At 37.3% G+C, this 23,396-nt stretch overlaps 1 protein-coding gene across 2 annotated transcripts in view; it reads left to right on the top strand.

Annotated features, from left to right (window-relative positions):
* Positions 1 to 23,396, top strand: part of KIF5B (kinesin family member 5B) — a 44,118-nt gene that overhangs the window by 9,131 nt on the left and 11,591 nt on the right. For both annotated transcript variants that reach the window (XM_029237553.1, XM_029237552.1), the window contains exons 3-16: positions 5,868 to 5,941; positions 6,940 to 7,044; positions 7,540 to 7,588; positions 8,111 to 8,166; positions 8,251 to 8,338; positions 8,499 to 8,623; positions 10,096 to 10,200; positions 10,519 to 10,664; positions 11,894 to 12,042; positions 12,657 to 12,850; positions 13,706 to 13,774; positions 15,755 to 15,961; positions 17,855 to 17,998; positions 23,144 to 23,332. In XM_029237553.1, coding sequence (XP_029093386.1) covers positions 5,868 to 5,941; positions 6,940 to 7,044; positions 7,540 to 7,588; positions 8,111 to 8,166; positions 8,251 to 8,338; positions 8,499 to 8,623; positions 10,096 to 10,200; positions 10,519 to 10,664; positions 11,894 to 12,042; positions 12,657 to 12,850; positions 13,706 to 13,774; positions 15,755 to 15,961; positions 17,855 to 17,998; positions 23,144 to 23,332 — 1,700 coding nt within the window. The remainder of the gene's footprint in view (positions 1 to 5,867; positions 5,942 to 6,939; positions 7,045 to 7,539; positions 7,589 to 8,110; positions 8,167 to 8,250; positions 8,339 to 8,498; positions 8,624 to 10,095; positions 10,201 to 10,518; positions 10,665 to 11,893; positions 12,043 to 12,656; positions 12,851 to 13,705; positions 13,775 to 15,754; positions 15,962 to 17,854; positions 17,999 to 23,143; positions 23,333 to 23,396) is intronic.

Genomic DNA, 23,396 nt, shown 5'->3' with positions numbered 1-23,396 from the left:
TGGAGTTTGGAAAGTATTACTATGAATCATTTATAAAGTACTTAATGGGCCATGGTTCTTAGCCTAATCTTCTAAAAATGGAATAAGTTTGTTGGCAGTTATTAAATCATACTTGGTATTTAACCAACTTCAGATTCTCTTACCTGTACAGTTGTCTAGTTCTTAGCTTACCAACATATCCACAAGAATATAATGAAAAGCTTGCATCCTTTTGTGAAATCATGGTGCATGACTCTGGTGTTCCCCCAAAGTACTAGTTGAGTGACCCAAACAGGAAATGAGATTAGTTCAGCCATAGCTTTTCCTCAGTGAAATTTTGGTATATTTGTCTGAGGTTCCCAGAATCGATTGACTTTTTGCTTTTTGAGAACGAGTGTAGCATTTACAAGTTAGTCATCTTTTACCTCCATTCCCTGTGGCTTTTGTGAAATTTTTATCCATGGGATGTAATTCTCTTACAACTAGAAACTTGGGCTCATTTAAAGCCATTCTTTGGCCATCCTACCCACCTCAGACCTGAAGCCGCTCTCAGCAGTGTTTTTTTCTGTTGTTCATTTTGCACATGGTGTTGTAGAAGACGGTAATACATCATTTGTTGACATAGTCACCTTTTCTAGGCAGTGCAGGTCTACTCATTTCTGAATATTTTAAAAGCTCTCTTTAGGGCCTTTTTATTTTGTTTTGTTTTTATAAGACTCACTTATCCTGGGCTTTTACCTTTCTCATACTGTTCTAGTGATTTTTATCTCTTGTATATCTTCAGTTATGAAGCCTCTTAACAATAGGCTCATACCTACCTTTCTCAGAACTCTGCAGTCTGTGGTCCTGACATCTAGTGTACTTGTTTCTACTACCTTTTATACTGTTTCATTACTATTTACAACTCTGAGATGACATCATTCTTTTTTTGAAATCTCTCTCCTTTTCTCAACATTTTGATACTTTTTACTTTTTACCTTTTACCAGCAGATTCCTGCTTTACTGTTGGGAACTGAGTTCTGGATAGCAGTTCCCTTCTTTGCAGTATGGTTAAGAGCATAGACTTTGGAATCAGACAAACCTAGGTTGAAGTCTAGGCTCTGCCACTTTCTAGCTTGTGACTTGTAGCAAGTTCCCCAGCCTTTCTAAGTCTCCATTTCCTCTGCTGCAAAATAAGGGTACCGTGAGGATTTTAAAAGATGATTCATGAAAAAGTACTGACTTGCCCTGGACAAGACACAAATGTGGCGGAGTTACCAGTAAACACGTAGCTTTAAGGAGAGTGATGGGGGTGGGGGCTAGGTGAGGTGTCAGGGCAGGAAAGCAGCTAAATACATGGCACGCTGGACTTGGGCTATTCACTGGCACACAGGTCAAGTGGAAGGCCATGGTAAGAAACTGGTAGGCAAGGACTGGCAAAACGATGGGTGAGCTGGTATTTTTTCTGAGACGTGGATTCGATGAGCAAGCTGCCGGGACTGAGGTGAGAGCAGCTCATGTGCTCTGGGCTCCTGACAGCCCACCGAGGTTGCATTGTTTCATAAATATCTGTACAAGTATATAACTTACGTATAGGGCTGTTACCTTTTCCTTTTTGTAGATTCGTCAGATAGATTTTTTTTTTGTTTTCTTTTGAGCATGCTTTGTCCACTTGTATTCTCTCGAACTCTGAACCCGAGTGATGTCTACAAGTTGGTTTCCCTGGTATAAAGTAATTGTCATTTATTCAATATTTGCTATATGCCAGGCATCTCACCAGGCCTCCAGGGAGTCCCCAGTTTCCCACCATAGCTTCCTGACCTGGACTGTGTGCCACTGTATCCACCTTAATTTTTCCAGGTGTAGCCTGCCATGTATTTATTTTGGTTCCTCTGTTCCTTGAGAATATAATGTAGTAGTTAAGAGCTTGTCTTTGGAACCAAGACTGTCTGGGTTTGCATCCCAGCTCTATCTTACTGGCTGTGGAACTGTAGGCCACATTTTCTCAGTTTCCTCATCTATAAAATGGGACTAAAAATAGTACCTTCCATAGGGTTTTGTGAGGATTAAGTACATTCATATATGAGAGATTATTAGAGCCTGGCACATAATGCTTTCAAATGTTAGCAGTAATGTATTTATTTTTAAAATTTACTTATTTTATTTATTTATTTTTGGCTGTACTGGGTCTCCATTGCTGCGTGCGGGCTTTCTCTAGTTGTGGCGAGCAGGGGCTACTCTTCATTGCAGTGCGCGGGCTTCTCGCTGTGGTGGCTTCTATTGTTGCGGAGCGCGGGCTCTAGGCACGCAGGCTTCAGTAGTTGTGGCTCACAGGCTGTAGAGCGCAGGCTCAGTAGTTGTGGCACGTGGGCTCCGTTGCTCTGCGGCATTTACCGCCACCAGGGAAGCCCAGCAGTAATAATTTTATATGATGACTTCTAATTTTCACAGCCTTCCCCTAAGCAGACATTCTGCCGATGAGGAAGCTGAAGTTCAGAGAGATTAAGTGACTTTCAGAAGGTGATAAGCTGTTCCTTCACTTGCTAAATACGTTTTTCTTGTTTACAAAGTATGAAAGTAGTATTTGTCCATAGTTCCACCTCTGTCTGTTTCTCACAAGAAAGGCAAAAGTATATTATAGAAGGGGAGGGACGCTTTAGAAAGATGCTGTATGAGTAATAGTAGTAATCATTCAGCAAGCATTTGAGTTCCTACTAAGTGCCAGGCACTGTGCTAGGGGTTAAACACAGCCCTGGCCTCAAGGATTTTACAGGCTAGTGAGGAAGGCAGACAAGTAAACTGATGGTTGCAATACACAGTGATCAGTATTATGATTAAATGCAGGTGCTACAAGAACACCTTGGGACTCTTTCCTAGATTCGTTTGGGGGTGGAATAGGATTGGAGAGAAGTAAAGCCTAAGCTAGTCTTAAGGATGCACAAGAGTGGGAGGGAGAGTGAGGGATTTACTCCAGACAGAGAGATGCATGTGGGCTAACTGAGGCAGCCCACATGAGAAAAGTATCACCTCTGTAGGGAAGAACATACATTATGATATGACTGTGACGTTGAACCGTACTAAGTTGTCAGATTCAACCATTTTTACCAACAAAAACAGCAGTGTGAGGGGAAGGATGGTGGGAGATGGAGCTGAATAGGCAAAAAAGAGCCAGTTCCAAAGGTGCCTAATTTTATCTGATTACAGATGCGTGCTTTCTGGGATTTTCAAAGAGATGAGTATTATATTTGTGTGTGTGTGTGTGTTTAAAAGAACTGTACTTTTAAGATATGTGCATTTCATTGTATGTAAATTTTATCTCTGAAGAATAAAACTGCAGAACACTGAATCCTAGCCAATGGTGTATGCATGCTGGAGTATTTAGGCGGAAATGAAGTCTGCAGTTCACTTTGAAATGCATTAAATAAATAAGACAGATTAAGATGATTAAGGCAAACAGTAAAATGATAAGTTAATGATAGAATCTTGGTAGTGGTTATAGGGGTGTTCACTGTAAAATTCATTCCGTTTTTCTGTACGTTTAGACTTTTTCATAATAAAGTGTTGGCAGTTAAATCACTATAGAAAGCAAAGGTCAGGAATGGATTTGAAGATAGGCAAGAAGGGATTATTATTTTCCTAATTGATAACAGTTATTACTTTAATTATAGCCTGGTGCCTCTAGAAACCACCTAGTCACTGTTACATCCCTGCTCCCAGAACAGAGAGCCTAGGTCGTAGTGCTCAGCAAATACTTGAACATTGACTATTCCGTAATTTCTGTAATCATATAAAATTTTAAAGTTTTGCTTGAAGTCCCAAATACAGACATGTGGCATACCTTGATTATCCTATGAGCCCTCATATGATGTACTTCACCTAACACAAAATTACCGTAATATCCTACAGACATATGCTACTAATATGATCTTGGGAAGGTCACTTACTCATTCACCTACCAGTATTTATTAAGTACTTATTGTGGTAGTTGCTAGGTAATTGGATCATATCATGAATGAACCTTTCATGTATAGATCTAACAAAATTAGGTTTTATGTGATTGATTAAAAGATCTTAAGCAGAGGGTATGATACCGACAGGCTGAGAACAATTATATGTAAAGGAAGTGGATTGGAAAGGGTCTGGTGCTTTTTTTTCCCCCAGGTGATTGCTTCTTCAGAATTACAGAAATATTGTAATCTTATCTATTTTATTCTTTTTAAAATTTTTTTATATTGCTTTGGTAATTGTAACAAATGTACCATATTTTTATTTATTTTTGGCTGCGTTGGGTCTTCATTGTTGCGCACAGGCTTTCTCTAGTTGCGGCTTGCGGGGGCTACTGTTCGTTGTGGTGCGCGGGCTTCTCATTGTGGTGGCTTCTCTTGTTGCGGAGTATGGGCTCTAGAGCGCAGGCTCAGCAGTTGTGGCTTGCGGGCTTAGCTGCTCAACGGCATGTGGGATCTTCCCAGACTAGGGCTCGAACCTGTGTCCCCTGCATTGGCAGGTGGATTCTTAACCACTGTGCCACCAGGGAAGTCCAGTCTTATCTGTTTTAAATGTGATTCTTGAAGTTATTTTGCTTCCCTTCATAAAACTGAAAAGATTTTGAATGAAAGTTTCAAATGTTTGAAATCTCGTAAAATCTTCCCAGGGAAGTAAGTACTAATACCTTCTTTTCCTTATTAAATATTTCTGTAGCAAATCTGTTATCTAGTTAGCTGTGCCCAACGTTGGGACCTTTAAAATTTTCTTTTCTTTTCTTTTTTCTTCTTCCTTTTTAAAATAATCAATTAAAAGAAAAAGACAAGAATTGACTTGCTTACTACAGGTTTACTTTCCACTGTTAACATCTGCTGTTTCCAACAGAGGTTTCTCTTTTTACTTTGGCTTCCTCTAAAATAGAATGTAATTTTTTATATATATAAATTTATTTATTTATTTTTGGCTGCGTTGCTGCGCACAGGCTTTCTCTAGTTGTGGCGAGTGGGGGCTACTCTTCATTGCGGTGCGCGGGCTTCTCATTGCGGTGGCTTCTCTTGTTGTGGAGCACGGGCTCTAGGTGTGCAGGCTTCAGTAGTTGTGGCTCGCAGGCTCTAGAGTGCAGGCTCGGTAGTTGTGGTGCATGGGCTTAGTTGCTCCACGGCATGTGGGATCTTCCTGGACCAGGGCTGGAACCCATGTCCCCTGCATTGGCAGGGGGGTTCTTAACCACTGCGCCACCAGGGAAGTCCTAGAATGTAATTTTATAGTACCTTTCTTTTTACCAAAACAAACAAAAACAAAAACCAAACCAAACAAAAAAAAACAAAACATACTGAATCCCTGAAAACTGGAAATTAAAAGGTCACCTTGTTCACTCACATCCCTCCCAACCCCCCCTTTAGCCTAGTAAAGGAAGATGCTTAAATGTTAATGGTAGGCCTTAGGATACACAAAGGGCTAGAAAAGTTTTTCGCTGTTTTTTTGGGGTTTTTTTGAATTCCACGGGACCTCCCTGATAATCGGTTTTGAAGTAGGACTGGCCTTGTTACACTTTGTATAAGGAGGTATGTTGTGTGGGTTTGTGAGGCTTAACCACCAGTTAACCACCAATCAGTCCTACTTCTAAAAGCTATTTCATATCTGTATGCAAGCTGCCAGAGCACTGTTTTTCTTTTCGGTCACGTAAAGCTTTGGAATACAGGTGTAATGACGTCTGAGATGTACATTGACAGGAGAGATGATTATAAGCAGTGGAATTTAAAATTTCCTTCTTCCTGACAACGGAAAGTGATCTGGGCTGGAGAGAAAGGAATTCCTTAGGTGAATCATCACTAAGAGGATTACTATTAATATATTCTTGTTTCCTTTAATGCCTTGCTTAAGGGGAAAAAAATCCCTAATGTATAAAATCTCTGCTTTTTTCATAGATGTGCTTGAGGGGTACAATGGAACCATATTTGCATATGGACAAACCTCCTCGGGGAAGACACACACAATGGAGGTAACATCTCACAGTCTGTACTTAGATGTAGTTTGCTGTGCACAGGGCACTCATTCGTTATTTGTGACATCGTTTTACCATACGCTTAAACAGCTTTATTTACTCTATTGCTTTGTCTCATACGCGTTATACATGAGTAACATCGTTGTTGCAATCTAATCAGTTCCTGAGTTTGAATGGTGAAACCGTATATTTGAAATTATATCTAGCTTTGTTTTATCCACATAACCACAAAATTATGAATGTTTTAGAATTAAGTAAGAATTCTCTGTTACCTTATAATGGGAAATTTTTAATGTTTGTGTACTTTCAGTTCTATTCAGAGCACTTAATTTTTTCCTCCTCTCCTTGGTCGTGTCCATATGTCCGTCCTGTTTCCCCACCCCCAGCCAAATACTTGCCCCTCTTCTCTCATAAGAAGGTCTCCAAAATTATCAGAGCTGCTGTTAATAATAAATGTGAACCTGCTCAAGCTTTGCTTCTAGAACACAGCCTGTAATTTTCTGCCACTGCTACAGAGTATCTGCTTTTATCATTTATCTGAGCATTCCATATAAAGTAAATGACTGGCTTATTTTAGTGTCACTCATGTTACTCATTTCCATAACGTCAGAGAACAAGCACATTCCTAGCATTTGGATGAATTTGACTTGAAGTAGATGCAACAATGCAGATTTATATGCCGAGCAACTAACAAACATTTTCCTAGAATGTGTTCATTTACAAATTTGCATAATCTGATCTAACAATTAAATAAAAGGCTAAGATCAGTTGGTAACCCATATGGTTGGCATATATTATTTATGTGTAACTTACAAAAATATGTAACGGTTGAATTAGGTTTTTTTAGGTATTTTGTACAGCCACATTTTGTTTCACAAAAAATTGCAACAATTAGAATTCCTATCCTCTGTTGACTGTAAATTATAGATTAAAAGTTTTGATTTTTAATTTGTATATTACAATTTGTTTAAGAACTGGTTTTGTTTTCTGTTTAGGGTAAACTTCATGATCCAGAAGGCATGGGAATTATTCCAAGAATAGTGCAAGATATTTTTAATTATATTTACTCCATGGATGAAAATTTGGAATTTCATATTAAGGTAAAATCATTGGGGAAAGGTTGTATTTTATTTTATTCCTAGAATAATTCTGTTCAGTACTTTTTCTTTTAAAAAAGTATTCTTAAATATTTTAAAAATTATCTTACAGGCAGGTGTAACTGAAAGATTATTAGAATTAGTAAACTCAGATCCCTCATCTGCCATGGTAAACAAGTAAGCTGAGCCTCTCTTGCCTTAGCTGCCTTCTCTGTAAGATAAGGGAGTTTGGCTACAAAGCTCAAAAGTTCTGACTAATTACACCTAATTGTCTAATTTTAGGAGACGATACAGAGTGGAAAATGTACTTTAGTTACATAAGGGGTTTGGTGGATTTAGGGCTTCTCATTAGAATAAGAGCTGTGGCTGAGTTGTCCCTGTAGTCTAGATGGTACCTGGAAGTCAGACCCCAGTAAATATTTAATGAATAGGTGAATAAATTACTTTGTAATTTTAAATGGTTGATTTTTCTTTTCCTTTATTCCCTCTGCCCTTTAGGTTTCATATTTTGAAATTTATTTGGATAAGATAAGGGACCTGTTAGATGGTAAGTTAAATTCTTGCTCTTCAATCGTTTTTCAATATACCACATACTGCTTTTTTTTAGTAGTAAATGTGAGACCATTTCTGAGTAACCTATATGCAATTGACGTAAATTATAGGAAAAAGTTTTAATTGAATGCCTTTGGACTTACTGAAAGCATATATTGTGGGCGCTTTGTAAGTAGTAATTAGCACATTGGACTAGAGTCCGGGAGCCTGAGTCTTGAGCGCTCATCATCTTTCGGCTGTCGGTCAGAGACGCTGTCCTTGGCAAACCATTGAACCGCTCCAAAATGTGGGTGGCAGACGTTGGCCTGGACTTAAAATTCTGTATTGCTGCATTGGTTTCTATATAAGTCTCCTACTGTTTCTATAGGCTTTTGCTTTTATAGTGATATCTACATATTTTTGAAGTTTATGTATTATTATTAGGCTGCTTGGGGAGAGAAACAGTTGATTGACTATTTCACAGCCAGTGTTAGAGTTTAGGTAAACGTTGTTAATGTTATTTATTTTTCTTTTTCAGTTTCAAAGACCAATCTTTCAGTTCATGAGGATAAAAACCGAGTTCCCTATGTAAAGGTATGTATAATACAGAATATTTAGAAAAGCCCTACAATAACATTTTTTTAGGATAGTGACATACTTTAAAAATTTGTTTTACAGGGGTGTACAGAGCGTTTCGTATGTAGTCCAGATGAAGTTATGGACACCATAGATGAAGGAAAATCCAACAGACACGTAGCGGTTACAAGTAAGTAGCCTATGTATTAACACTAGTTAACGTACAAACTGCCTTAAAGTATCTATCAAGTTGATTAACTAAGATTTTTCTCAGGTGAAATAATGCTGTAGAAGCTATTAGTAAGGGAGAGCCATGTTTGTTGATAGTTGTTTGTGTGGTTTCTTTGCAGATATGAATGAACATAGCTCTAGGAGTCACAGTATATTTCTTATTAATGTAAAACAAGAGAACACGCAAACGGAACAAAAGCTGAGTGGAAAACTTTATCTGGTTGATTTAGCTGGTAGTGAAAAGGTAAAATCTTTATATTCTGATAGATATCTAAGCATTTTTACGAACTTTAACTCAGATTTGGGCTTTTGTATTATTTATTGTTATATATTGAAAATGTATATCAAATTGAATTTGGTAGCATTTTTGAGAGTTACAAGCATTTATGCCAATGCTTTGTCATTACAAATTTACTGTCATTTGGGCCACAGTCCAGTTCAACCAGTAAGTGTTAAGGATCCTTGACTTAAGGTGTGTACTTTTATTGAGAATGTGTTGAGTGTATGTCATTAAGAATTTTACTAGGTATCCTTTTCCTAATTTTTAGTATCTATTTTATTCATATTGGCAGTGAGCTCTCTCTGAAAACTGGTAACTATCCATTAGTCCTTTCGGATTTTGTTGTGCTTCTTTCTTTCTGACGATTATTTAACTATTCAGTCTGACTATACAATCTGACTCTAGTTTATGTCAAAACCAAAATAAGTTCAAATGTTTTAATATTGACCTATATGTGAAACTTTTTTGCTGTTCTGCTAATCTGTTGTTTCTTCTGATTAGAATGACATACCTGTTCCCTTCTACGCAAAGTCTTATACACATACTTCAAAGCCTGTCTCTAATTTTGTGAATACTGAGAGGCTGTTTTTTCAGCCATCATTGCTAACATATTATTCTATTATCTTTAATATATATTTTATATTTTTCTGATATAAGCAGGTTTGCTTATATAATATAAATTTGGTCTCTCTCTTTAACAGTTACAACATCAATATTATGCTTCAGTAAATTTTTTAAAGTTTCTCTTTAAAGGGGGTTAACAGGCCTCCCTGGTGGCACAGTGGTTAAGAATCCGCCTGCCAATGCAGGGAACACAGGTTCGAGCCCTGGTCTGGGAAGATCCCACAGGCTGTGGAGCAGCTAAGCCCGTGCGCCACAACTACTGAGCCTGCTCTCTAGAGCCTGTGAGGTACAACTACTGAGCCTGCGCTCTAGAGCCCGTGAGCCACAACTGCTGAGCCTGTGAGCCACAACTACTGAAGCCTGCGCGCCTAGAGCCCGTGCTCCACGACAAGAGAAGCCACCGCAATGAGAAGCCCGCGCACCGCAACCAAGAGTAGCCCCCGCTCGCCGCAACTAGAGAAAGCCCACGCGCAGCAGCGAGCATCCAATGCAGCCAAGAAAAGGGGGGGGTAACAAATTAGTAAACTACAAATGTACGTGTAAATTGGTTAATTTCAGGAGCACACCTAAAAATAAAATTTGGTATCTTCTTAATCCCATTTTTGTCATGCAGCTAGTTACTTGACCAAGGTCTCAGAAGAGTCATACTCAATAAATAATGATAACTTACAGTAAACGCTTGGCAAATAAAATCATGAAACTTTCCCTTTTCTTTTTTACTAGTTACTGATGACCTCTGAGCTTTTTATAAAATCAAAGAAAATCACCTAAACTCGTAATTTTGTTTCGTCTTTTTAAAATCTTATGTATAGGTTAGTAAAACTGGAGCTGAAGGTGCTGTGCTGGATGAAGCTAAGAACATCAACAAGTCCCTTTCTGCTCTTGGAAATGTCATTTCTGCCTTGGCTGAGGGTAGTGTGAGTATACTTGTCTTCTATTTCCCTGTCGTTCGTTAGTGGAGAGTTACAGGTAGATACCTGCATGTGCATGGATGTGTGAGTGAGAGAGGGATTCACTGAATCAGTATGTATGAATAAGTTGTCTTTTAGGGATTTATTTTATAGTATTAGTATGTATATCCTTGTTTCCATCTTAATAACTAGCATTTAAAACAACTGAAATCACTTTGTAGTTTATTGTGAAGTAACATATTTCTACAACAAATTTTATTACGTAGAAATCCATTGGTCCTCTTTGTTTTTTTTTCTTGTTTGTTTGTTTGTTTTTGTACATAGACATATGTTCCATATCGAGATAGTAAAATGACAAGAATCCTTCAAGATTCATTAGGTGGGAACTGTAGAACCACTATTGTAATTTGCTGCTCTCCATCCTCATACAATGAATCTGAAACAAAATCTACGCTCCTGTTTGGTCAGAGGTTTGTTGTTACGAAAATGCAGTCTATACCGCCTGCTTCTCTGCTGTTTATCTTTTTAAAAATGTTTTTATTGAAGTATAGTTGATTTATAATATCATGTAAGGTATACAGCATAGTGATTCAGTTTTATATATATATTCTTTTTCAGATTCTTTTCCCTTATAGGTTATTACATAATATTGAGTATAGTTCCCTGTGCTGTAAAGTAGGTCCTTGTTGGTTTTTTATTTTATGTATAGTGTCTATATGTTAATCCCAATTGCTTCTTATCGTGTTATAAGTGCAACAGAAGTCTTTATGTGATTGATATTATCACCCATATTTTAACTTCCTGGTTTATATTTTTGTCTCCTCTTCTGGACTAGAATCACCTGAAAACCAAGTATTACATTTACATACCCTCTGTAGAAAATGCTTGTTGAATTAAATAAAATTGAATGGGATATCAAAAAAAGAAAAGAAAATGCAGTCTAAATGTAGATAGGCCTTTTGTTTATTAAATCCAGGAAAGTTTCAGGTAGATATTCAAATCAGTGTGTACTGTTAGTGTGCTGGGCAGCTTTCTAATTGAGAGGCAGATAGTGTAACCAAGGCCCATCTTGTAGGCTGCTTGGGTTTGAGTTAAGTTTTAGTACTTAACTTTTAGTACTAAAGTTAGTACTATTAAGTACTAATTTTACTACTTAAGTTTTAGTGCATTACAGTCAAATGTTAACTTGAGTCAAATTTATGTGAGAAGCTTCAATTCAGCATTAAAAAAAAACAAACATTTGAATCAGATAATAAAGCAAAACCTGACACATAATCTCCTATGTTAAGCCTGTTGACATATGTGACCTGTTCACATAGTGAGATAACCATATATGAGATGGCTAGCCTGGGAAAGTCAATAATGATGACTCTGTCTCTGAACATCATTGATAATTGCTTTTCTTAATTCAGCCTTATAAATGAATTGGAGAAATGATGGGCTCGTGTTTTTTTATACTCCTCAGGTTTTGTTGTTGTTTTTTAATCTATTTACAGATGTTGGGACTGACCCAAATTTAATGGATTGTAAATAAGCACCGTACTAATTATAGCTCTTAGGATTTAGTCAAAGATAACTGGACAAGAATAGTTAAGTTAAATTACCAGCCACACATGCATATATTACAGAAATATAGATACCAGTTGAAAGTAATTGTCACATTCTTCCCCCCTCCCCTTTCCCCAACTACTTCTCTTAGGGCCAAAACAATTAAGAACACAGTTTGTGTCAATGTAGAGTTAACTGCAGAACAGTGGAAAAAGAAGTATGAAAGAGAAAAAGAAAAAAATAAGACCCTGCGGAACACCATTCAGTGGCTTGAAAATGAACTCAACCGATGGCGTAATGGTAATAACTTATGAATTTGTTGTTTTGAGTTGCTGAATCCAGATTTAGACCTGTTTTATAAATTTAAAAGGCATTAGGGATCATCAGATAAAAATGAATAAAATCTTTTACATTAAATTCTGATTTTACCTGAAATAATAAATAGAGGCATAAAGGCCAACTAGCTAGCTATAGAAGTGTCAAGATGGCAAGATGCTTAGCTTAGGGTGAAATCAATTAAAATGATAAGATTTGGTGACTGGCTTTAGAAGATGGGGGAGAGTCAAAGGTAATTCCAGGGCTTCCCTGGTGGCACAGTGGTTGAGGGTCCACCTGCCGATGCAGGGGACACGGGTGAACGTGCCCCGGTCCGGGAAGATCCCACATGCCGCGGAGTGGCTGGGCGCGTGAGCCATGGCCACTGAGCCTGTGCATCCGGAGCCTGTGCTCCGCAGCGGGAGAGGCCACAACAGTGAGAGGCCCGCATACTGCAAAAAAAAAAAAAAAGGTAATTCCAGCTTTTCATATCTCAGGGACTGAGCAGATAAAGTTGGTAAGAGCTGCTGAAATTGAGTAAAATTGAAATTAGTTTTAGACAGGTGGGTTTTATTAACCATTCTGTTGTCTTATTTTAGGAGAGACAGTGCCTATTGATGAACAGTTTGACAAAGAGAAAACCAACTTGGAAGCTTTTGCAGTGGATAAGGATATTACTATTACCAATGATAAACCAGCAGCCACAATTGGAGTTACTGGGAACTTTACTGATTCTGAAAGAAGGAAGTGTGAAGAAGAAATTGCTAAGTTGTACAAACAACTTGATGACAAGGTAGGTATTGTTCATGTTCAATTCTGTTTTGGAACATTTTTGACATAGGTATTTTTATGTTCTAATTTCAATATTATGGGTCCTTGTGACCTATATACATCTTCCTAGATTTCTGTTAACTTTTTCAAGATCATTGTATTAACAAAAAATATAAAATCACAATCTCTGTTTGTATGTAGAAACTGTATATGAGGCATATCTTTTTTTCCCTTTTCTTTAAGCTAAAAGAACTTTCAAAAGGAAATTTGGCATGGGTCCTTGGAGAGCCTTAATGAAATGTTCTTAGAATCAGGGATCTGAGGGCTCTAATAATAAAAGTGATGCAAGAGATTAGACAGAGGGAACAGAATTGAGTGGAAATGATATCTTTTGCTTTGATTATATCAGTAGTGTGAAAAATAGCACAATTTTGAACCAAGTAGAGAGGGTGGGAAGAAAAACAGTAAAGAGACCAGAAGAAAATTGTTCTGGCTTTGTTTTTGGTTTTTGTTGTTAGGTGATGTTTTTATTGTATTTTAAACAGAGATGGTAGGTAGGTTTGAAGTGGCTACATGGCTTTATTTTCAATACAAAGCTTTCAACATGTTTATTACTTTTTAGCATTTAAAGTATTTAATGAATAGCTTTCATAAACATAAGCCTTTTTTTCTTATTGTGTGATAAGTATGTTACTATGATTGATCATTGAAATTCCATCTGTTTCAACGCCGTCCTAAGATATTGGAATAAGCTATGTTGAATTTGGAGAAAATGACTTTGAAATATTGGGGGGTGGGAAGTAATCACAATTTGTGTTAGGAATCAGTTAGAACCAGGTTGTGAGCTACTTTGTTAACCTGTTACTAAAAATTCTAGGATGAAGAAATTAATCAACAGAGCCAATTGGTAGAGAAACTGAAGACCCAAATGTTGGATCAGGAAGAGGTAAACTGAAACCTGTCATATTGCTTCCAGGAAAGCTTTATAGTCTGTCATTGTCACTTAAATATAAAAGATGGAGGCACCTACGGAGCTCGGAATATACTCGAGTACATTTAAAAAAATTTTTGAATATGTTCGTGCTTCACTGTGGGTATCCTATGAGACCAGTACATCATACAGACTGAAGCAAAGATTGACCTCCTCTTAAGGTTTTTGGGGTTTGGGTTTTTTGTTTTTTTTTCAGTTTGAGTTCTGACTAGAGGGGGGAGAATGACTTTTTTCTTTTTAACTCTGTCTTATTTCCTTGTACAGTGCTGTTTTGTCTTATTTTCCCCAAAACATTTCTTTCTTTTTTAAAAAAAATTATTTAATTTATTTATTTTTGGCTGCGTTGGGTCTTCGTTGTGGTGCTTGGGCTTCTTGTTGCGGAGCATGGGCTCTAGGCACACAGGCTTCAGTAGTTGCGGCACACAGGCTCAGTAGTTGTGGCTCGCAGGCTCTAGAGCGCAGGCTCAGTAGTTGTGGCACACGGGCTTATTTGCTCCGCACCATGTGGGATCTTCCTGGACCAGGGCTCGAACCCGTGTCCCCTGCACTGGCAGGCGGATTCTAAACCACTGCGCCACCAGAGAAGCCCCCCAAATCATTTCTTACTGATCCTTGGGAAAGACTACACTGAGCTGGAGTAACCTTAGATTCCCCCTCCCTTTATGAAGCATATTTCGTCATGGAAATGATGAGGGAAGGAGTATAAAAAACAGTTAAACACAGATATATGTCTAAAGGGATTATTAAAGAAAATATTTCTGAATTGTATTGGCTTTGTTTTTAGTAATTTGTAGTTTAGGGTATGACTTTTATTGAGGAAATGAGAATGTCAGTGAATAAGATCTTTTTTTACCCCTTCACCATTTCTACCCTCATCTAACCTGTTGTTCATTTCTGTCATCTTCACTTTCATCTTATTTCTTTCAAGTTCCTTCTCTCTAGTTTTTCACTTTGGACCCTCATTTCATCTCACTTGGCAGAATGGGGGGATAATTGAAAAATGGTCCTTTGTTTAAGGTTTGTTCTGGGGATGGGAGCAAAGACTATACAGCTTCAGTGAGAGATACCCAGCATCAGTGAAATTAATCCTGGTCAGATCATCTTTATTCTTGTTTGACCTCTCGTATTGTTTCTCAAAGGAGCACTAGTAACATTGCATAATTCTCCATTTATATGGTTCTGTCCTGCACATTATAGTAGGACAGTGGGCATCCCTGGCTCCCACTTCGAAGTGCCATTGGCATTCTGCCCCATTAGAAATACTCCTATACATTTCCAGATGCCCCTACTTAAAAGCCACAGACCCTGGGTGATTACAGTATTCTCCTAACTAGTCTCTTGGCTTCTTCCAGTTCAAATTTTATTTACTGATAACAGGTTTTCCTGAGGCATGGCTCAGGTGCCACCCTCTGTTGCCCAAAGAAAATCTAAACTTTTAAAACATTACTGATTTCTTTCTTTTTCTGTGCCCACTATTGTGAGCCTTGTATGCCTTTTTCTTTCTGTTATGTTAGTTTGTACATGACAGAAATCTTCCTGTCATAGCCACCTTCTCCATGAATACCTGTCCAGAAATATCCCCCCCTTTTCCTATACTACCAAGCACTTTGTCATGTCCTATCTCCTTTATGGCTCTTACATTTCATTTTGTATTGCATTTATTTGTGTACCTGTCTTTCTTCTACTAGATTCCTCAAAGGAATCTTTGATTTCCTTTCCACCTCCCACAGTGTCTAGCACAGAGCCTGCACATAGTAGGCATTCAGGAAATCGGTTGAATGAATAAATGTTACCATGCATAATAACATCCACATTTCATTCCCTTTGTGATTTGCAAATGATAGTGGAAATAGATTATTTTTGGTTTGTGTACATTTTAAAAACCTGTGTACATTTAAAAACCTGGATAAAAGATATTTTTATTCCTTTGTATAGCTTCTGGCATCTACCAGAAGGGATCAAGATAATATGCAGGCTGAGCTGAATCGTCTTCAGGCAGAAAATGATGCCTCTAAAGAAGAAGTAAAGGAAGTTTTACAAGCCTTAGAGGAACTTGCTGTCAACTATGATCAGAAGTCTCAAGAAGTTGAAGACAAAACTAAGGAATATGAATTACTTAGTGATGAGCTGAATCAGAAATCGGTAGGATATAGTTTTCTTTTCCTAATACTATACAACAAGTATTCTTAATTGAAAAATTACCTAAGTAACATTTCTATATAAGCTCAAGATTGATAACGTCAGTTCTTAAGGAACTGAAGTGTCAATTTTATTTCCTCCCATATATGAAGCCTTAAAGGTGGAGGGAGGAGGGTTATCTTTTTAGTTTCTAAACATCTATTAATATGTAATTAAATGCTATTTTAAAACATATTGACTATTCCAAATATTATTCTACTGTTAAAAAAGTAAAAGTTGGCTTCTAGTTGCTCAGTAAAGTTATTAGCTAATTGTTCAAACTAGAATTGAAAATGTGCACGTAAAAATAAAATAGCAGGATATGTAACTTCATGTAACTTATGTTTTGTTCACTGTTACGTTTCCAGCACTCGGACCAGTGCCTTCCTAGGACAGTGTAGTTGGATCTTCCTTGTGATTCCCCAGGGGATGAGGGTTTTGTTTTCATAGCTGTAAGGCAGGAATTGCTGCCCCCCAACAGTGATGCCAGAAATAGTATACAGCTGTGATTGCTGCTGCAGTATTTTGAGTATCACCATGGATGAGCTCTTTTTCTTAAAAGTTTTCTTGTTGTTAATGCTAACTTCTTGTTTAGGAATCACATTTAGAGTTGGACCCAGGATCACTGCTCACTAGTTATCTCCCTATCCGTGTCAAGTGTCTAAAGGAAAGCAGTCAACACTACGAAATGGCATTTTTAAAAGGCTTCCTGCCCCTGGAGAAGTTCCTTTTCCCTTTTTAACCTCCCAGCTTACAGTTAGCTTGTAGTTACAGTTTAATACCATGGAGATCAAGACACCTTTATAACTCTTAACTGAGTTGCATTATTAGCAAACCTAATTTCTGTTTGGAAGAACAGTAGGAGTCTCTTACAACTCTGTAAACTGTAAGTGGGTCCTTGGTCACCGATTTCAGTCTTTAAGACAGTTCTGTTTGTGTCCCAGCTTATATATCAGCACTGTATTGGTAAGGAGTTAGAAACCCCTAGAGTGTTCTGCTTCTTTTTATATGCTTACAATATTGCTGTTCAGCTGCTAGAGAAAATGTCTGGTAATTTAGACCTGGTATTACACTGTAGGTCAAACTGAGTGAACACACAGTATACCGCTATTCAGATACTTAAGGAAATGAGCAGCTGAAATGATACTAAAAGATATTGACTAAAAGTCAATAACCTACATTTAAAATGCAGTATCTGATCTGTGATATAATGAATAGTTTTACAGCAACCAGATTCGGTTGGGTTTTCAAAATTGTGGTGACTTTGTTGCTGGTAAGCCAGCTAGTGTTTTAAATTTATAATTATAGTAATTTAACTCAGATAGTAATGCTACTTTATCACTCTCTCCTGGATAATTGCTTGTATCATAGTACAAAAGTAGTAGTAATTATCAGGTGGATTCTTTTCAGAAACTAAGTAGTATATAAAAAGCAGATGAAGAAAACATACCAGCCATCTAGAAGACTGTGAGTTGCATTCTAACACTTATTTTCTCAGATTCAGTTTCCACAAGCATACCATACTATGGTCATAAATGAAAAGCAAATATAGTTAATTTGGAAGTTTTCCATTTCTAAGTAGAAAACATTACCCAATCTCAAAAATGAGTGAAATAATACAAACTGTTTGCCCTTAATGAAATTACAATATAGCTACTTTACATGGTCTCTTAGGCCTAAAATATTTTTTAAGTTTGAGCTGGGAGCTTTCGCAGAACTCAGTAGAGAATTCAAGAAAATGAAAGCAGAAAATAATGGTTTTGTGAGTACTAGGTGAAAACTTGAAATACCTGTCAATATTTGAATTGATCTTTCATTTAATAGATTTAACAGTACCTTTTGTTTTGGTTCTGTTAGGCAAGTTTAGCAAGTATAGATGCTGAGCTTCAGAAACTTAAGGAAATGACCAACCACCAGAAAAAGCGAGCAGCGGAGATGATGGCATCTTTACTGAAAGACCTGGCAGAAATAGGGATTGCTGTAGGAAACAACGACGTAAAGGTAACTGTAATTACCAAATATTAAGCATGATAATCTTTACACAATTCATACTTTCATTTTTCAGAGTTCTTTTCATACCCATTACCTCCTCCTCACAACAGCCATTTGTAGTAGATGGTATTAACTTAATTTTAAATAGCCGAGGAACAAGGGGGAGAATAAGGGGTGCTTGGGGAGACATGCTCAGTAAGTAGCATTTATTTGGACCCCATGTTTGTTTTTTTCTTCTTTGTAAAGATTTTGTGCTTAGAAGTTATGTTAATAAATTACCACACAGGAAGTATGTAATTGAAACAACAGTGAAAATTAGCTCAAGGAGTAAACTGTGAATGAATTTGATTGCTTTAAATGTTTAAAAAGATGAAAGGTGAGCACTGCTAATTAATGCGCTCTCTCTCTTTATTTTGAAAAATTTCAAACATATAACAGTAAAGAGAATAATATGAACCTTAGAGTTAGTAATCAAAATTTTGCCACACTTATTTTTTCTTTTCTAATAAGCTTTTTCAGGATGCTAATATTGGTTATATTAGCACTAGCTTGTGGTAAAAAAAAAATTTGTGACCTGGTAGATTTTAAAACTTAGACCAAAAAACCAAAGACTCTTAACTGCAAAAACATACACATAACGTGAAAGATTTGTATGTTGTAGTAGGTATTTGTTTAGACTTCCTTTTTTGATTAAAGTCTAGTTATAGTAACAAAGAGAACAAACTTAAACTTGGGTTTATAGTGAGAACCAACTAAGCAGCTGTTTAACAAGAGTTGGAAATGAAATAAAAGTTTTCACTGTGGAGCACACATTCCTTCTGTTAGATGTTATTCAGAGCTACTGTTTGTTGATGGAGGCAGGCCTTCGTTCTCGTAATCATGTCATTTTTTAATGCTGGCTCACCTCATCGAAACAGAGCAAAGTGTTGTTATTAAATGCTGGATGACATGGCTTGCTCTTTCTTCCCCATCAGTCTGAACATCCTGTCCTGTCCTGTTTATGGTGAAGCAATGTGAGATTGATCGAGCTCTGTGGGAATCTTCTGGGATGAAAAAGTAGATTTCCTTCATATTACTGAACACTAGAAAGGTGTTGTTCAAAATTTGCTTTGTAGATTTGTGACTTGTTTTTAGAAAAATCCTTCCATTTCATGTTCAAATAATCTTAATTTAAGTGAAAAAGTCGTAAAGATAGAGAAAATAAAGAGTAAGACTGGCTTATGTCTAGTGGCAGAGTGATAATAGTACAGATACCCTGACACCTAAACTGCTTTTTTCACTAAACCATTACAGTATTTTGAAAATAAGTCAGCCTTGCAAATAGGTTCTTTAAAAAAAAAACCAGGATCCTCGATATTTTTGTGTTTTGCATGTAGTTCTTTTCCTGTTAATAAACATCAGTAAGTGCTGCTTGAGCTCTACTTGTTTTGTGTTTTTTACATTATGGTTCACTAGATCATATGTTAAGACTATGTTAGCTTTGTAAGAAACTCCCAAACTCTCTTCCAAACTGGCTTATATAGCATTTTTTGGTCCATCCAGCAGTGAATAAAAGTTCTGTTAATTCACATCCTTACCAGTATTTGAGGTCATCAGTTTTTTTAGTTTGAGCCATTCGAACAGATGTGTGATATTATCTCGTTGTGCGGGTTTTTTGTTTTAATTTATATTTTATTTTTGGCTGCCTTGTGTCTTTGTTGCTGCACGCGGGCTTTTTGCTAGTTGCGGCGAGCGGGGGCTACTCTTGGTTGCGGTTCCCGGGCTTCTCATTGGGTGGCTTCTCTTGCTGCAGAGCACAGGCTCTAGGCACGTGGGCTTCAGTAGTTGTGGCACTCAGGCTCAGTAGTTGTGGCTCGCAGGCTCTAGAGTGTAGGCTCAGTAGTTGTGGTGCATGGGCTTAGTTCCTCCGTGGCATGTGGGATCTTCCCCGACCAGGGCTCGAACCCGTGTCCCCTGCACTGGCAGGCGGATTCTTAACCACTGCACCACCAGGGAAGTCCTCATTGTTGTTTTAATTTGCATTTGGTTGTTGGTTTTCTTACCTTCAGTTTTAAGAGTTCTCCTTGTATGTTTTGGATAATAGTCCTTCATCAGGTATGTGTTTTGCAAATATTTCTTCCAGTCTGGCTTATCTTTTCATTTTTTTAAGTGTGTTTTGTAGAGCAGAAGTTTTTAATTTTAACAAAGTCCAACTTACCAATTTTTTTCTTTCATGGATTGTGGTTTTGGTGTTATATCTAAAAACTCATCTCCAAGCCCATGGTCACCTAGATTTTCTCCTGTGTTATCTTCCAGAAGTTTTTTAGTTTTGTATTTACATTTAGGTTTATGATCCATTTGGAGTTAATTTTTCTGAAATTAAATTCTTCTGTATTTACATGTGGATGACTAGTTTTTCCAGCACAGTTTATTGAATTGAATTCCCTTTGTCAGAGATTAATTGACTGTATTTGTGTATGTCTATTCCTAGGCTTTCCATTCATTTCTAATGACCTATTTTTCTGTTCTTTTTTCAATACCACATCATCTTGATTACTAGCTTTATAGTAAGTCTTGAAGTTGGGTGGCATCAGTCCTCCAGCTCTCTTGTTCTTTAATATTATGTTGGCTATTCAAGGTCTTATTATTTAAACTTTAGAATCACTTTGTCAATATCTACAAAATAACTTGGAGGGGCTTCGATTAAGATTATATTATATCTATAGGTCAAGTTGGGAAAGACTGACATCTCAATATTGAGTCTTCTGTCCATGAATATGGACCGTCTCCCATTTATGTAGTCCTTCTTTGATTTCTTTTGTCATCTGGATCTTACACATACTATGTTACATTTAAACAACCGTGTCATCTGCAGACAAAGACAGGTTTATTTCTTCCTTCTCAAGCTCCTTATTTTTTTCCTCTCTTTTTTTTTAATTGAAGTATAGTTGATTTACAATGTTGTGTTAATTTCACACCAAAGTGATTCACTTATACACACACACACACACACACACACATACATTCTTTTTCATATTCTTTTCCATTATGGTTTATGACAGGATATTGAATATACATCCCTGTGCTACAGTAGGATCTTGTTTTTCCATTCTACGTATAATAGTTTGCATCTGCTAATCCCAAACTCCCACTCCTCTCCCCTCCTGCGCCTTGGCAACCACAAGGGGATGCCTAAGAGTGGGATTGCTGGATCATATGGCAACTCTGTTTTTAATTTTTTGAGAAACTGCCGTAGTGTTTTCCATAGTGGCTGCAGCCGCTTACATTCCCACCAGCAGTGTAGGAGGGTTCCTTTGCTCCACACCCTCTCCAGCATCTGTTATTTGTAGACTTTAATGATGGCCATTCTGACCGGTGTGAGGTGGTACCTCATTGTAGTTTGGATTTGCATTTCTCTGATAATTCATGATGTTGAGCATCTTTTCATGTGTCTTTTGGCCATCTGTATGTCTTCTTTGGAGAAATGTCTGTTTAGGTCTTCTGCCCATTTTTTGATTGGGTTGTTTGTTTTTTTGATATTGAGTTGTGTGAGCTGTTTTGTATATCTGGGAAATTAAGCCCTTGTCAGTCACATCACTTGGAAATATTTTCTCCCAGTCCGTAGGTTGTCTTTTCATTTTGTTTATGGCTTCCTTTGCTGTGCAAAAGCTTTTAAGTTTGATTAGGTCTCATTTGTTTATTTTTGCTTTTATTTCTATTGCCTTGGGAGGTTGACCTAAGAAAACATTGGTACGATTTATGTCAGAGAATGTTTTGCCTATGTTCTCTTCTAGGAGTTTTATAGTGTCATGTCTTACGTTTAAGTCTTTAAGCCATTTTGAGTTTATTTTTGTGTATGATGTGAGGGAGTATTCTAACTTCACTGATTTACATGTGGCTGTCTAACTTTCCCAGCACCACTTGCTGAAGAGACTGTCTTTTTCCCATTGTACATTCTTGCCTCATGTGTAAAAGCTGTGTGATTGACCATAGTTGTGTGGGTTTATTTCTGGGCTCTCTGTTCTTTTCCATTGCTCCATATGTCTGTTTCTGTGCCAGTATCGTGCTGTTTTGATTACTGTACTTTGTATTGTCTGAAGTCTGGGAAGGTTATGCCTCCTGCCTTTTTCTTTTTCCTCAGGATTGCTTTGGCGGTTATGTCTTTTACCTGCTTGGTCAGGTTTATTCCTAAGAATTTTATTTTTTTGGTGCAATTTTAAAAGATACTGGTTTTTTTACATTCCCTTTCTGATGTTTTATTGTTAGTGTAAAGAAATGCAACCAATTTCTATATGTTTATCTTGTATCCAACTACCTTGCTGAATTCCATTTATCAATTCTAGTAGTTTTTGTGTGGAGTCTTTAGGGTTTTCTGTATATAGTGTATATCATGTCATCTACATATAATGACAGTTTTACCTCTTCCCTTCCAGTCTGGATACCTTTTACTTCTTTTTCTTGTCTGATTGCTCTGGCTAGAACTTCCAATACTGTGTTGAATAGAATTGGTGAGAGTGTCTTGTCTTGTTCCAGATTTTAGTAGGAAGGTCAAGCTCTTATTTTTTTGCCGTGCTGTGCAGCTTGCAGGATCTTAGTTCACTGAACAGGGCTTGAACCCATGCCCCAGCAGTGAAAGTGCTGAGTCTTAACCACTGGACCACCAGGGAATTCCCCTGAGCTCCTTATTTTTGACACTGAGTATTGTACTGGAATTTTGTAATGAAAGTTACTAAGGAATGTACACTGACCACAGTTCCTCCTTGGAGAACTTAAAAGTCATCATTTCCCTGCCACCTAAACATCATTATTTGTTAAGTTTTGAACTGGACATATACATGATTAACAGTGAATTTACTGTAGAGGGCCTTTGAGGAGGAAATCCAAAAATTGAAAGAGGCAGCGTTCATTAGTGTTGTTTGTTTTTACGCTTACATCCATCTTCCTTGTAGGCATGTATTAACTTTAAGTTTTAGAAAGTAAGGAAGGCAAAAATCAAGCTCTGCTTTACTCACCCTTTATTAAAAACAATATTTAATAGAAGAAAAAATTCCAGACTTCCTACAAATGTTGAGTAGTATTAAAATATTTAATTTTGTTTTAAGATTTTAGAGTCTAATTGGGTAAACACTAACTAGACATTTTTGTCTTTCATTTCTGTTTCCCTTTTTCTCACAGCAGCCTGAGGGAACTGGCATGATAGATGAAGAGTTCACTGTCGCAAGGCTCTACATTAGCAAAATGAAGTCAGAAGTGAAAACCATGGTGAAGCGCTGCAGACAGCTAGAAAGCACACAGACTGAGAGCAGCAGAAAAGTGGAAGAAAATGAGAAGGAGTTGGCGGCGTGCCAGCTTCGCATCTCCCAGGTATGTGCCGCAGAGCAGGGTCCTCATTCCTGAACAGCCGTGTGTAAAGTTTATCTATTGTAAA

The sequence above is a fragment of the Monodon monoceros genome, unplaced genomic scaffold, assembly GCF_005190385.1.
Source record: "Monodon monoceros isolate NGI ecotype Baffin Bay Population unplaced genomic scaffold, NGI_Narwhal_1 Super_Scaffold_21, whole genome shotgun sequence".
Taxonomy (NCBI): Eukaryota; Metazoa; Chordata; class Mammalia; order Artiodactyla; family Monodontidae; genus Monodon; species Monodon monoceros.
This window is presented reverse-complemented; position numbering and strand designations above follow the sequence as displayed.